This window comes from Hippopotamus amphibius, chromosome 9, assembly GCF_030028045.1.
Source record: "Hippopotamus amphibius kiboko isolate mHipAmp2 chromosome 9, mHipAmp2.hap2, whole genome shotgun sequence".
NCBI lineage: Eukaryota > Metazoa > Chordata > Mammalia > Artiodactyla > Hippopotamidae > Hippopotamus > Hippopotamus amphibius.
In genome coordinates, this window is record NC_080194.1 from 128,337,585 (window position 1) to 128,353,221 (window position 15,637).

The 15,637-nt window shown below is 48.1% G+C and overlaps 1 protein-coding gene across 3 annotated transcripts in view; it reads left to right on the forward strand.

The window, feature by feature from the left end:
• The window catches only part of ABAT (4-aminobutyrate aminotransferase), an 85,060-nt gene that overhangs the window by 62,106 nt on the left and 7,317 nt on the right, over positions 1 to 15,637 (forward strand). For all 3 annotated transcript variants that reach the window (XM_057750297.1, XM_057750298.1, XM_057750299.1), the window contains 6 exons: positions 7,403 to 7,483; positions 8,098 to 8,190; positions 8,679 to 8,741; positions 11,163 to 11,226; positions 11,696 to 11,844; positions 15,476 to 15,613. In XM_057750297.1, coding sequence (XP_057606280.1) covers positions 7,403 to 7,483; positions 8,098 to 8,190; positions 8,679 to 8,741; positions 11,163 to 11,226; positions 11,696 to 11,844; positions 15,476 to 15,613 — 588 coding nt within the window. The remainder of the gene's footprint in view (positions 1 to 7,402; positions 7,484 to 8,097; positions 8,191 to 8,678; positions 8,742 to 11,162; positions 11,227 to 11,695; positions 11,845 to 15,475; positions 15,614 to 15,637) is intronic.

Genomic DNA, 15,637 nt, shown 5'->3' on the forward strand with positions numbered 1-15,637 from the left:
GGGGGGAGCAAAGAAAAAAAGCTGAGATCAGCTCTTAGCTGGAGGCTCTGGAGGAGGATCTGCTTTGGGGCTGATGCAGGTCATTGGCAGAGCCTGTTTCATGTGGTCCCTCCATCGTCAAGCCAGCAGCGCTGGTCCAGTGCCTCCCTCTGTCTCCCTCCTCTGCCTCTGCCCTTAGCAAAGGGCTCATGTGACTGCATTAAGCTCACCCAGAAAATCCAGAACAGGCTGCTTTCTGAGCTGCATAGGAAGCTTAACTACACCTGCAAAGTCCCCTCTGCCGTGTAACATATTCACAGTCGCAGGGATGGGATGAGAGTAGGGCATCTTCTTGGGAGCCATAATCGTGCCTACAACACACTTGTGGTGTATGAGATGTATGTACACGATGTGGTACATATGTAGATAGTACATGCCACAGAGGTGTCTGTGCTTTCTACATCACAAGGGTAAGATGCTTTTCATCCCCACTGAATTCACCATGCCCCAACCCAGTTCCTATTCCCCCAGACCGAGTTAGGTAGACCACACCCTTAACTTCTAACAGCACATGAGTAGAATCATCCTGTGTGTGCTCTTTATCATGTCTGGTTTATTTCACCCAAAATCCATCTGAAGATTCATCCCTGGTAGCCGCAGGGCATCGATCCTCCTGGCTTTAATCGTTCCATTGTGTGAACGCAGTGCAGTTAGCATCCTACCGACCGCTGATAAGCATCTGGTTGCTTCCTACTGTGAACCTTCCAGTGTGTCTTTTGGTGACACATTCATGAGGGGCATCTGTGGCCATAGTGAGCGCACGCGGTCAGATCCCACCAGACAGTTCCAGACTGGGTGTGGGATTTCCACTCCCTCCAGCTGTGTGAAGGTTCCTGCCACTCGCCATCCTCCCGGGCACCGCGTGTCATTGGGGCTTTCATTTTTCTCAGAGTGTGACATACATGTCCACACATGACAAGGCGTGTGATTCCCAAAACGAAATCTAAGAAAGGCAGGGCGACTGAAAGCCCGGCTGCATCAGGAATCAACTCTCCAGCCTTAAACGTCTTCCCTTGAACTTGAAGAGCAGAAGATAATGGGAAAGAACTCGAGTCCTCTTTACCTGTGGCTGTGCCTGCCTGGGAGGGGCCTGGGGATGGTTCTTGCCTCCGATTAGTTGACAAGTTCAGGAACTGCTCCAGCGGAAGCCGCGTCCTCCGGAGGGTGTCTGGAGAGGCCCGTTGGTGGCTCCACGCGTGTGTTTACATTCAGAGCCCTGCTTTGTTTCGAAACGTTCTGCGGATCCCAGATGCCTCAGCAGTTGGTGCTAAAAAACTGTGTCAACAAATACGCCAGACACATTTGCCGTGTCAGCTGCCTCCGGAGGCAGAGTCACCCAACAGCACGTGACTTACAGGCCCAGGGATTCTGATTTCTGGGGATGCCCTGCCCCCACCTGTCCCTGCCAGGAACCTGGACACTACCCCCCATCCTCTGTTCCCCTACTCAGTCAGGGACCGGTCCCAGCTCCGCCTCTTCCACTTGGAGTTTCCTCAGCAGCCCCTCTTCATCACTCCCTGCCCCCTCCATGTCCACTCTTACCTCCTCCAAACCATCCTCCAAACTGCACTGTGCCTGGAAGCCTCTCCCGGTACCCACTGCCTTCAGGATGCCTCCCAGCTCCTCCACTTCAAGTGCAAAGCTCTTTGTGATCTGGCTTCTGCTTCTTCAGCCTCATTTCTTGACATCTGTTTACTTACTGATGGGTGAAATACCTGCTGTGTGCTGGGCACTGTCCTTGGTGCTGGGTTTGATGGCGAGATCACAGTCTAGATTACGGGCCAAAACAGTCTAGACCACAGTCTGGATCACATATTAGATGCGTCTAGATCACCATCTAGACCGTAGTCTGGATCATGGTCTAGATCACAGTCTGTGTTGACATTGTTCTGCAGAGGGCTGAGTGTGGGGCTGGGTGATCGGCACAGCCTTAGAGAAGTGACAGCTGACCACCACAAGCTCAGCAGAGTACATCTGGGGCATCAGATTGGATGACTGTTGATTGACGTCTTGGGTCTTCCAAACTCTTAGTGGGAGATGAGCTCAGGGGGTGGTCAAGTTATTTTACCTGTCCGGAGCAGGCTCCTGCCAAGTCTTTGAACTCCTGAGAAGGGGCTTATCAACCCTTTGATACTCCAGCCACATCACCCATAATTCATGTGTCGTGACACCTGGATCCAATTTCTGGCTTCTAGTTAGAACTTCTTATGTCACCAAGGCAACCTCATCACTTTGCCCACAGGTTATACAATAATTATTGGGCATTGCACGTGCCTGGTCATTGCAACGAATGATGAGTGCTGACTGCCATCTGTGGCACCCTGGCTGTGCTGGCTGGAGGGCAGCTAGCCTGGTCAGCTAAGACATCAGTGTGACCTCGAGGCCTTTCCACCGGCGTGATTCTGTCCTTCAAGACGAAGCTCCTGCCTCATCTGTATGCTGTGTCTTCCCAGTGGCTCCTTATGAGCACCTAGGAAGGGATCCTCATTTTCGCAAATGAGGACTGTAAAGACCAGAGAGGTTAAGTGACTTGCCCCAGGTTGCACAGCCACTTACACCAAAGCCCATTCTCTTCCCGCTGCACTTTACAGCTGCTGAGTCTGCTGGCTAGGATTCTAGAAACCTGTCCTCACTTGATTCTGCTACCCAAAGTCCCAGATATCTTCTGTTCTTAATGAATGTCACACTTTGCCAAACAAGAGCACCACCCCCACATCTTCCCTGGGCCCAGACAGGCAGTCAAGCTGCCAGCCCAGCCATCCCCTCTGTGAGCTGCCTCCCCCGCTCACAGATGATGGCAGCTCGCCTCCACCCTGAGCTCGTGCTATGCTTGATTTCTTTGGAGCCCCCTTCATACCTCAAAGCCAAAACAAAAGGCCCCTCCGCGACCCTCACAGGCCGTCCACAGTCTTCGGGCTGGGCCAAGCACACTTATGTCCAGCATTTATATTTTCAGGTGGAGGCTGCCAGCAGTATCTGGCTGAGAGTGGGATCTGAAGTCAGCAAACCAGGGTTTGAATCATGGTTCTGCCCCTTCCTGTCTGTGTGACTTGAAGCAGGTTGCTTGACCTCTCTGGTCCTCCATTTCCCTAGCTCTACAATGAAAAGGGTTAACTTCCCCCACCGCATATCCTAGACCCACCCAGCTGGTCACAAAGAAGAAAAGGCAACAGAGGTATGAGCCTGCCATGAATCTAGCGGGCCACGCCAAATCCCAATGCCACCTGGAGGATGGGTGCTGGGGCCTCCCTATCCTTGGGTTTCCTCTGATGTAGTGATGCCACTATTTGGATTTGCATTGAGTTTATTTACATGATTGAGTCTGAGGGATAGGGGTACCTGAGAAGTTCCCAAATCCTAGGCTCAATCAATCCTTCCCTACTTTTTAACTCAATGCTTTGATTTTTTTAAATTATTTGGCCTTGCCTCGCAGTTTGCAGGATCTTGGTTCCCCGACCAGGGACTGAACCTGCACCCTTGGCGGTAAAAGCACGGAATCCTAACCACTGGACTGCCAGGGAATTTCAGACTCAATGTTTTGGGGTTTTTTTAATAAATTAATTAATTTATGTATTTATTTATTTATTGGCTGTGTTGGGTCTTCGTTGCTGCACACAGACTTTCTCTAGTTGCAGTATTGGGGGCTACTCTTCATTGTGGTGCGCTGACTCCTCATTTTAGTGGCTTCTCTTGTTGTGGAGCACAGGCTCTAGGCGTGTGGGCTTCAGTAGTTGTGGCACATGGGCTCAGGAGTTGTGGCTTACGGGCTCTATTCAGCACAGACTGAATAGTTGTGGCGCACGGGCTTAGTTGCTCCAAGGCATGTGGGATCTTCCCAGAGCAGGGCTTGAGCCTGTGTCCCCTGCATTGGCAGGCGGATTCTTTTTTTTTTTTTTTTAAGCTCTTTAGTGAAATATAATTGCTTTACACTCTTGTACCAGCTTTTGAGGTACACCAAAGTGAATCAGCTGTATTTATATATATATCCCCATATCCTTCCCCTCCCGTGACTCCCTCCCACCCTCCCTGTCCTGGCCCTCTAAGGCATCACCCATCATCGACTTGATCTCCCTTTGTTATACAGCAACTTCTCACTAGTTATCTATTTTACAGTTGGTAGTGTAAATGTGTCTATGCTACTCTCTCACTTCATCCCAGCTTCCCCTTTGCGCCCCCAACCCAACCCCATGTCCTCCAGTCCATTCTCTGCATCTGCAACCTTATTCTTACCCTGTCACTGGGTTCATCAGTACCATTTTTTTAGATTCCGTATATATGAGTTAGCATACGGTATTTGTTTTTCTGTTTCTGGCTTACTTCGCTCTGTATGACAGTCTCTAAGTCTATCCACCTCATTACATATAGCTCAGTTTCATTCCTTTTTATGGCTGAATAACATTCCATTGTATATATGTGCCACATCTTCTTTATCCATTTATCCGCTGATGGGCATTTAGGTTGGCAGGTGGATTCTTAACCACTGTGCCACCTAGGAAGTCCGGACTCTGTTTTTATTTTAGACTAATTTCAGATTTACAAGTCATAAAGATAGTTTCCATCTGCCTTTCACCCAGTCTCCCCCAATGTTGGCAACACCTCACCTCTCAAAGGTACCCTTGTCAAAGCTAAGAAATTAATGTTGGTGCATTATGTACTACAGACTTTATTCAGATTTCCGTAATTTTTCCTCTAATATCCGTTTTTTGGTCCCCAGGATCCAATCCAGGATGCCACATTGCATTTAGTACAATCCTTTTTTTTTTTTTTTTTAATTTATTCATTTATTTATTTTATTTTTTGCTGTGTTGGGTCTTCATTGCTGTGCGTGGGCTTTTTCCCTGGTTGCAGCAAGCGGGGTCTATTCTTCATTGCAGTGCTTGGGCTGCTCATTGTGGTGGCTTCTCTTGTTGCAGAGCACGGGCTCTAGGCACACAGGCTTCAGTAGTTGTGGCACATGGGCTTAGTTGCTCCGAGGCATGTAGTATCTTCCCGGACCAGGGATCGAACCCGTGTCCCCTGCATTGGCAGGCAGATTCTTAACCACTGCACCACCAAGGAAGTCCCAGTGCAATCCCTTTCTATAACTCAAATCCACCTCCTGATGACCTCATTGCTTATCCATTGTGCAGACCCCTCCCAGACTCTTCCCAGTCCTTCCCGGGGACACTGGCTGGACCTGGAGGAATGGGACAGCTCTATTTTTATCCCCATTTGCATTTCCATTTGTGTCTTTTCCATAATGGTGGACACGTGTCATCATTATGCATTTATCAAAACCCACAGAAGGTACAACACTCAGTGAACCCTAATGTAAAATTGTAACCTTTTTACACATCTTTTCAGGGGTACAACATCACCTTCAGTTAATGTGCCTTCGTTTACATAACCTAATGTTGGCATTTAGAGTGGTTCTTCTTTTTGTTGTAAATAACGAATGCTCCCTCGTTTCCTGGGTATCAGAAGCGAGTATCTGTTTCACATCAGGCTTGCACCACTGATTTCCTTAGAGGGGAAATCCTTCTCTGGACCCACATCTATCAAAATTATGGGGGGGGGGAGGAATTTTTCTAATACTGCTTTTCTCATACTCAGCTATTCATTTATTAACCAGCCCCCTCATCAGGTTGCTTTCCTAAGCCTCATTCTATTTAGAATTTGCAGAGCTACTGAGGCCTCATTTTTTCCCTGTTTTTTTTTTTAAATTAAAGTATAATTCATGTGCAGTCAAATCCATCCTTTGAAGTGTACAGTTCTGTGGGTTTCAACAAATGCATAATCAATGCATAATCTGGGACTTCCCTGATGGTCCAGTGGTCAGGACTCCACGCTTCCACTGCAGGGGCACAGGTTTGATCCCTGCTTGGGGAACTATGATCCCACAAGCCATGTAGTATGGCCAAAAAATAAAGAAATGAAAATTTAAAAATTTTTTAAATGCATAATCGTACAGTCACTGTCGAAACCTGGACATTTGCACACCCATGTTCATGCTGTTCACAGTAGCCCAAAGGTGGAAGCAACCTAAGTGTCCATCAGCAGATGAACAGATAGAGGAAATGTGCGTACCCATACAGTGCAGTATTATTCAGCCTTCAAAAGGGAAGAAAACATGCCATGTGCTTATGAAAAGGATGAACCTAGAGGATGTCATGCTAAGTGAAACAAGCCAGTCTCAAAAGGACACATAATGTTTGATTGCACTTATTTGAGGCGGTCAGCGTCTTCAAATTCAGAGACAGGAAGTAGAATGGTGGTGGCCAGGGGCTGGGGGGAGGGGAGAATGGGGAGTCAGTGTTTAGTAGGGGCGGAGCTCCAGTTCTGCAGGATGAAAGAGTTCTGGAGATGGATGGTGATGATGATTACATGACAGTGTGAATATGCTTAACATTACTGAACTATATGCTTAGAGGTGACTAAGGTGGTAAATTTTATGTTGTTTTTTAACCACAATCCAAAAATATCTAGATGCAAACTATTCATCTCCCCAAACATTTCACTGAGCCCATGGGTAGTCAATCCCACCCCAGCCCCTGACAGCCTTGAGCTGTTTTCTGTCCCTATAGTTCTGCCTTTTCCAGAATATGGTAGGGACGGAGCCCTGCAGTGGGTGACCCTTTGATTCTGGCTTCTTTCACCCGGCATCATGACTTTGAGATTCTCCTCTCCTATGTTGTTATGTGTGTGGGTAGATTTCTTCTTTTCACTGCTGAGCAGTGTTCCATGGTGTGCATGTAGCATGGTCTATTTGTGGTTTCCCCAGTGGAAGCATATTTGGTCTGTTTCCATTATTTGGCAACAAAAGATAAAACCACTACAAACCTTCACATCCATTCACATCTTTGTCTGACATATACTCTCATTTTTCTCTTAGGTAAATATCTCGGGTGAATTGCTGGGACATAGGGTGTGTGTGTGTCTGCTTACCATTATGGGAACCGCCAACCTGTTTTCCAAAGTGGGCGCACCATGTTACATTGCCACCAGCCATGAATGAGAATTCTGGCCAGTAATTGTTATTGTGCATTTTTTGTTTTTCAATCATTCTGATGGGTTTTTTTAAATTACAGATTCAGAAGGAGTTGCAAAATAAGTAGTACAAAGAGGTCCCATGTATTTTCCATCCAGTTTCCCCCAACAGTAGCATTTTATATAGTGTTAGTGCAATATCCCAACCAAGAAACTGACACTTTGTTTTAAACCCAGAGCAATCCTAGTGGATTTCTCTAAAAGCACAGGGAAGTCGGTCATTCCCCTCAGCGGGGAGCACATGAGCACATCCGCACATCTACTCTGAAAAGCATCACTGGTGGGCGGGAGCTGGGGCAAGCCAAGGAGTCACTGCGGTCTCCTGGTTTTTTTGCAGAGCACATTCATCAACAGACCTGCCCTCGGAATCCTTCCTCCCGAGAACTTTGTGGAGAAACTCCGGGAGTCCCTGCTCTCAGTGAGTCCGTGGGGACAGCCTGCCACCATGGGGACCCACCTCTGCCCTCTGCCCTGCTGGCTGGCAGCTCTGATCTCCAGGAGGCCAGAGCAGCAGGGAGGGAAAGCATTGAGTTACATAATGATTAAGAATGGGGTGTTTCTACTTCCATCTTGCTTTTCATGCTGTTTCTTTCATGAAGAGTCTTTTTAATTTTCCTTTGCAAGAAAAGCTGGGATCCCTTGTGGGCGGGTAAAAGGGAACCCAGGGAAGTTAGTATTGATCCCATGACAGGCCTTTGCCGGCGTCCTTCAACCCTCCTTTGGGTTTCAGTTGCTACAAGGATTAGAGTTCTTTGGAACCCCAACTTTCCACCTGTAAAATGTGGGTGCCTCCGGGCAGAGGTTGCATCAGGAGGGATGTTTGGGCTTTTCTTCACCTTTTTTCCTCTCTGGCCTCCAGCCCCGGAGCCTTTCTGGGCCACTAATTCACCGTCCCAATCTGACTGCTTCTGGGACTGCATCCCTGGTTCCCTCCCAGCCTCCCACAGCTTCCAGGGCCCACCATGTGGTGGCCGCAGAGGCCCTGCCCCAGCTAGGGGAGTGGGGAGCCCACAGCTGTTTCCCTCCCCACAGGTGGCTCCCAAAGGGATGTCCCAGCTCATCACGATGGCCTGCGGCTCCTGCTCCAATGAAAACGCCTTCAAGACCATCTTCATGTGGTACCGGGTGAGGTTTGGGGCTTGCACGGGTACACACACACACACACACACACACGTGTGCTCCTCAGCTCCCAGACACACACTCTGCCCTTGTCTGACTGTTCATCCCAGCTGGGATATTGGACATCAATGGCCATAGTCAAAATCCAGGCAGGGCCACTGCCTGGACAGGACTTTCCAAACATCCCAGTAGGGTGTGGTGCAAAACCTCCCCAGTGTCATTACACTATTTTACCTGGAATGACATACCATCTCACAGATCTTTGTTGTTGCCAATAGAATGGCAACGCGCCTTATTCGTCCATCTGTTTATTTCATCATGAGCACAATGCGTGGTCTCATGCTTCAGTCATACGTGTTAATGTTGACATATGATCAACTCTTGAGAAAGCAGAGAAAGCATCCCCTCATTGACTAGATGTTGGTTTGGGTGGAAAGTGGGAGCCCTTCCTGCCCCAGAGCTTGAAGGGAGTTTGTTCTGTTCCGTTTTCTCAGAGCAAGGAAAGGGGCCAATCAGGTTTCTCCAAAGAGGAGCTGGAGACGTGCATGGTCAACCAGGTGAGCCCTGTGTCCCCTCCACCTCGTGTGGCCCTGTCCTTCTCAGGTAGGAGGGAGCTCAGTCAGCGCGGGCTGCCATGACAAACACTCTAGACCAAGTGGCCTAAACAGCAGATGCATGTGATGTATTTTCTCACAGTTCTGGAGGCTGGGAGTCCAAGGTCAAGGTGCCGGCCAATCCAGTTTCCCAGAGCTGGCTCTCTTCCTGGCTTGGGGATGGCCGCCTTCTCACTGTGCCCTCCCTCTATCTCAGGGACAGGGAGCAGGCTCTCTGGTGTCCATTCCTCTGAGGGCACTAATCCCATCACAGGGCCCCAACCTCGTGACCTCACCCAACCCTCAGTACCTCCCAAAAGCCCCATGTTCAGATACCATTACACTGAGGGTTACGGCTTCAATAAATGAATTTGAGGTGGACGTAGACATTCAGTCCATGACAAGGGGTCCCCAAGCATTCCAGCCCCCTAGTCCACTCCCTTGGTCTCAAGGCTGGAGTGGAGCTCTTCTGACTGGCTCTCATCAGTTTCCCAGGACAACCGCCTGCATAGACTCATCTAAAATGGCATTACATGAATTCTCTAGAATAATCCAAAATGTCACCTCAAATGTCTGTGCAAAGGTGTTCACCCACTGGTGTTTAGGTTGACGACCACCTGTATATCCAGTAATGGGGAGAGATGGATTGAGTGTAGGGGTTCCATCCGCTTGGACTGGGATAGGACTGGGGTCATGAACCTCAGCCATTCAGGGAGGCACGAAGGGGACCTGTGTTGGGGCACAACAGTCGGGGGTCCAGAGGGAAGATCAAGTCAGACTCCAAGCTCCCCAGCCAGCTTCAATCAGAGCAGGCCAGTCCTTCCCCTGAATCCTACCATGACGAAGGCAGAAGTGTCTACTGCTTAAGAAAAAGAGGGGGGTGGGGAAGGGTGGGGACCAAGACCCGCTGAACTCGGTCACCCATTGTGTCCAAACATGAAGTTCTGCAGCCAAAATACTCGCAAAGGGTTTCTCTTGCCCTGGAGACATGTGTGCTACAGCTGAGTGAAAACAGTGGGATGTAAATTGTACAGACACTGTGCTCTCAACCATGTAACTGAGCGTTGGGGCACATCTCGGAGATGTGGGTTCAGCTCCAGAGCACCCCGATATAGCAAATATCGCAATAAAATGATTCTTGTGAATTGTTTAGTTTCTCAGTGCATAGAAAAGTTATGTTTACACTATACTGTGGTTCGTTAAGGGTGCAGTAGCCTTACAGCTAAAAAAAGCAATGTACACACATGAATTCAAAGATACTTTATTGCTAAAAAATGCTAACCATCATCTGCATCTTTAGGAAGTTGCAATAGTAACATCACAGATCCCTGATCACAGGTCACCATAACAAATGTGACAATAACCAAAAAGTTTGAAATATTGTGAGAATTACCAAAATGTGACACAGAGACACGAAGTGAGCAAATGCTGTTGGAAGATGGTCCCAATAGACTTATTCAGTGCAGGGTGACCATAAACCTTCAATCTGTAAAAAAAAAAACACAACACCTGTGAAGCACAATAAAACAAGGTGCGCCTGTATATCACCTTTGGAGAGGAAAGAAGGAAAATGATGAGAGGGTATTCGGAGATTTGTGGGAGGAGGTCTTGGAGCTATCCCCGGGGGTCTCAGGGGCCCAGTGAAGATCAGCCACCCTGAGACGGTGCTGTGCAACCTCCCAGAGACTCAGAGCCCCCAGGGTGGCCTCTGTGGCGTCCCCAGCAGCTCCTCCTGAGTCACCTGCACTCGGGTCTGAGTCACTTGCCGGGCGGAAGGTCGGAAGGCAAGGCTGCTGGAATGCACTTGGGCTGGGAGAGGACTGGGGCTCATGAATCCCTGCTGAGCCCAGGGGCAGCCCCGTGGCGAGAGGGAAAGCTGGGGGTCCCACCCTCCAGCTCTGGCCCAGCAGACCTGGTCCACAGCCTGAGCATGGACCTCAGGTCACAGAAGGCAGGTACCACCACCAGCACCTGGCCCACCTGTGGGCTGCGGGAGCCAGAGCAGTCGGGGGGCAGGGGAGACCAAGCAGGGCGGAGTTTGAAGAGCCTGAGGATGCCCAGCCAGTGATGGAGAAGAGAAAAGTGGGTGGTGGGCGCCCAGGGGCAGCATACTCACCCACCTTTGGGCTTGGCTGAGAATGGGCCCACGTGGTGTAGAACTTGTGAGAAGACAGAGGTTCAGATATTTATTTCATGAAATTTCTTGATTTAAAAAAAAACAAAAGATCCGTGGGCTGGGTCTAGACCTCCAGTGTCCAGTTTGTAACTTCTGCCTGAGGGGGGTCCCTGATTCTTCTGAGACTGTCGTGCTCCTCGAGGTTCCTGGGGGCCACCATGTAGGTCCCCAGCTCACAACCCTGACTGACGGCTGTTTGTTGGTTCCAGGCCCCCGGTTGCCCCGACTACAGCATCCTCTCCTTCATGGGCGCCTTCCACGGGAGGACCATGGGTAAGGAGGGCTGCGGGACCCCGAGGTGGTAGGTAGATAATAGTAACAACAATAGCGACGGCCTCCTCTGATCTGGCACTGGAGGCTCCACATCCACATATTGTCTTGCTGGTTGCACACCATTCCCTGCAGACTGGGGATAGTTGTTCCCACTTTGCAGATGTGGAAACTGAGGCTCAGCAAAGGAAGGAACATTCCAAGGCCATTCAGTGGCAGAGCTAGGACTTGAACCCTTGTCTCTCTGCCTTCAAAGTCTGTGTTAGTCTGTGATAGATAGAAAGCAAAGGTGCGCGTACACACACACACACACACACACACACACACACACACACACACACACACACGTGCCACTTCAGCTTCTGGGGTTCTGCAGGCGCTGGGCCTCCCTGGGCTGCTCCACCTCCTCCCCAGAGACAGTCCATCCTCCTTCCCCGAGCCAACCTCTGCTCTTCTGTTGTGCTGGGCTTAGGTTGCTTAGCGACCACACACTCCAAAGCCATTCACAAGATCGACATCCCTTCCTTCGACTGGCCCATTGCACCGTTCCCACGGCTGAAATATCCTCTGGAAGAGTTTGTGAAAGAGAACCAACAAGAAGAGGCCCGCTGTCTAGAAGAGGTAACACTCGAACCTTCTGGGTCCTCCCCTCACTCTCCCAACCCCTCACCCCAAGACTTAGCCCCGGAGAAAAGGAACACACAGAGTTTATCCAGGGACCCGCGTGGCCCTCCCTGGGTGGGATGGAGGGACAGGGGGCCTCGTGTCCCTATGTCCCGTGTTAGGAAAGGTACTGCGACATTGATTTTGCCACCCAGCCTCCATCACCCCACTTCTAGTACAAACTTTTGTATTGTGTGAGTTTCTTTGGGCACAAGCTTCATTGACTCTAGAGATAATGAATTGATGGAAAGAACCTAGGGCAGTTCATAGGAAAAATGATTCCATGAGATCCTCTAGTCCACTATGCGTCGGTCTTCTCCAGAATCCTGGAGCTTTTTTGGAAGCCCTGGGGGTTGCAGTGGGGCAGGGAGGGACTAAGGATGGGCAGCCGCTGTCACCGTGCCTGCTATCCAACCAGAACAGCCCCCCTTTGACCTGTCCCATATATTGGGGCTCCAAGTAAGACACTGGGAGGATTCTGTTGTGGGGATGGGGGTGACAGAGAATGGCTGTCACTCTTCAGATTTGGATTTGAGCTCAAAAAGCCTGGTTTACCTCTTAAGTGCTTGATTCTTTTTAATAGTTAACACCTACTAAGTGTGAAGCAAGGCGCTAGGTGCTGGGTATTTAGTGGTAAATAAAAGAGACAAGATGATGGAATCCAAGTGAAATAAGGCAAGCCACAAGTCACAACAGCTTTTCTAGTAACTATATATTTTTTATAAATTTATTTTATTTTATTTTGTTTTATTTATTTATTTTTATTGGCTGCATTGGGTCTTTGTTGCTGTGCGCAGGCTTCCTGTAGTTGCGGAGAGCAGGGGCTGCTCTTCATTGTGGTGCACAGGCTTGTTGCGGTGGCTTCTGTTGTTGAAGAGCACGGGTTCTAGGCACACGAGCTTCAGTAGTTGCGGTGCATGAGCTCAGTAGTTGTGGTTCACTGACTTTAGAGCACAGGCTTAGTAGTTGTGGAGCATGGGCTTGGTTGCTCCGAGGCACGTGGGATCTTTCCGGACCAGGGCTCGAACCCGTGTCCCCTGCATTGGCAGGCGGATTCTTAACCACTGCACTACCAGGGAAGTCCCAGTAACTACATTTTTAAAAAGGAAAAAGAATTGGGTGAAATTAATTTTAATAACGTTTTATTGAACCCGGTGTATCCAAAATATTATTGTCAACATGTCATTTATATTTAAAAATTATCGATGACATGTTTTTATATTCTTTTTATCGTGTTAAATCTTTGAACCACTGTGTGTATTTTACACATAGAGCACATCTCAGTTTGGGCCAGATACGTTCCAAGTGCTTGATAGCCGTGTGTCTCTCCTGCATCCTATCAGAGAGTGCAGGCTAGTCAGGAACACAGCAGTGGACGAGTAAGCAAGAATCTGTGATGACAAATTGCAAATGACACTCTAGAAGCAAAGAAAAGTATCTGAGAGTTTCCTTGGGGCCATTGGTGAGACCGAGGCCAAAATCACATCATCCAAATAGAAGGTTTTTCCTTAATTCTGCATAACAGAAAGACTGCACTTGCTGCTCTCGGTGTGTGGTTTGCGTTTTTAGTTATGCATAATTATCAAATTATTGATAAAGTATCACAGTTACTACACTTTATCTATAAGATGATACCCATTTTAGGACAAGAGCTTGAGAACTATAACCACTGGGGGAAAATCAGATGCTTTTTTTACTCCTCCATAACTATTAACGGTTAAAAAGTGTTTTCTTGTAATGACTATCATGGAGGAGAATCTGAAAAAGAATAGATAGATATGTGTGTGTATGTGTGTGTGTAACCGAGTCACTTTGCTATACACCAGAAACTAGCACAACACTGTAAATTAACTATACTTCAATTTTTAAAAATGGTCTTAAAAAAGGTAAAATTTTTAAAAATTAATTTTATTAACATACAATTTACATACCATAAAGTGCACTCACTTAAGTGTCTAGTTCAACACATTTGGACAAATAAATACACTTATGTAACCATTCCAATCAAGGGTATCCTATCAGCCCAGAAAACTTCCCTGGGGCAGTCCAGGAAGTCAACCTATCATGCCCATCCCTACCCCACTGCATGCAACCACTGCTTGGATTTCTATTACTATAGATGAGTTTAATGACAGTTTTGTTTTGTTTTGTTTACTTATTTATTTATTGGCTGCGTTGGGTCGTTGTTGCTGCACGCGGGCTTTCTCTAGCTGCGGCGAGCAGGGGCTACTCTTTGTTGCGGTGCGCGGGCTTCTCAGTGCTGTGGCTTCTCTTGTTGCAGAGCACAGGCTCTAGGCGCTCGGGCTTTAGTAGTTGCGGCATGTGGGCTCAGTAGTTGTGGCGCATGGGCTCAGTTGCTCCGAGTCTTGTGGGTTATTCCCAGACCGAGGCTCAAACCCTTGTCCCCTGCCTTGGCAGGCGGATTCTTCACCACTGCACCACCAGGGAAGTCCTAACGACAGTTTTTTAAACAAATAGACATCTCAGATTCTGCACAGAAAGGTCTCTCATACCAACAATAACAGTAACAACAATAATAATGTGGTGTTGATGGTCATAACAATACCACCTGCTGTCTGTTGGACACTGTGCTGTGTGATCTCATTCAGTCCTCTCCATGACCCCGTTAGGTAGATCCTGTGAGGATGCCCATAGTATAGGTCAGCAAAGTGAGGCTTCCAGAGGTTAGATATTTGCCCCAGGTTCTTAGCTTCTACCCCCAGGGCGCTAGCACCAACCCCACAGAGGACACACTCCCATCCACACAAACACATTTTATTCTATTTTTTTTGGCCACGCCTTGCAGCTTACAGGATCTTAGGTACTGAGCCCATGCCCCCTGCAATGGAAGGAAGTGTGGAGTCCTAACCAATAGACCACAGGGGAATTCCCTCTTTTTTTTTTTAATTGAAGTATAGTTGATTTACAATGTGTTCGTTTCTTGTGTACAGCAGAGTGACTCACATCACTTTGAATGTTATATATATACATGAATATATATTCTTTTTCAGATTCTTTTCCATGATGGTCTATTACAAGATATTGAATATAGTTCCCATGCTATACAGGAGTAGGACCTTGTTGGTTGTCTGTTTTATATATAGTAGTTTGTATCTGCTAATCCCAAATTAATGTATCCCTCCCTCCCCCCACTTTCCCATAAGTTTTTCTATGTCTGTGAGTGTTTGATTAGGTCCCATTTGTTTATGTTTGCTTTTATTTCTATTGCCTTGGGAGACTGACCTAAGAAAACATTGCTACGATTTATGTCAGAGAATGTTTAGCCTATGATCTCTTCTAGGAGTTTTATGGTGTCATATCTTATATTCAAGTCTTTAAGCCATTTCGAGTTTATTTTGTGTATGATAGGAGGGTGTGTTCTAACTTCATTGATTTACATGCCGCTGTCCAGCTTTCCCAGCACCACTTACTGAAGACTGTCTTTTCTCCATTGGGTGTTCTATCTAATGATAAGACACTGTGACGTTTTCAACATAATGTCCAGGGGTCCATAGCACCCCACGTGCACATCCTCGAGGGCTGCCCAAGAGCCTCCACGAGCCCTTGTCACGTCCCCTTTGGAATCCAGGTGGAGGACCTGATCGTGAAATACCGGAAGAAGAAGAAGACGGTGGCCGGGATCATCGTGGAGCCCATCCAGTCTGAGGGCGGAGACAACCACGCATCAGACGACTTCTTCCGGAAGCTGAGAGACATCTCCAGGAAGGTCAGCACACGGGGCCAGGGCTGG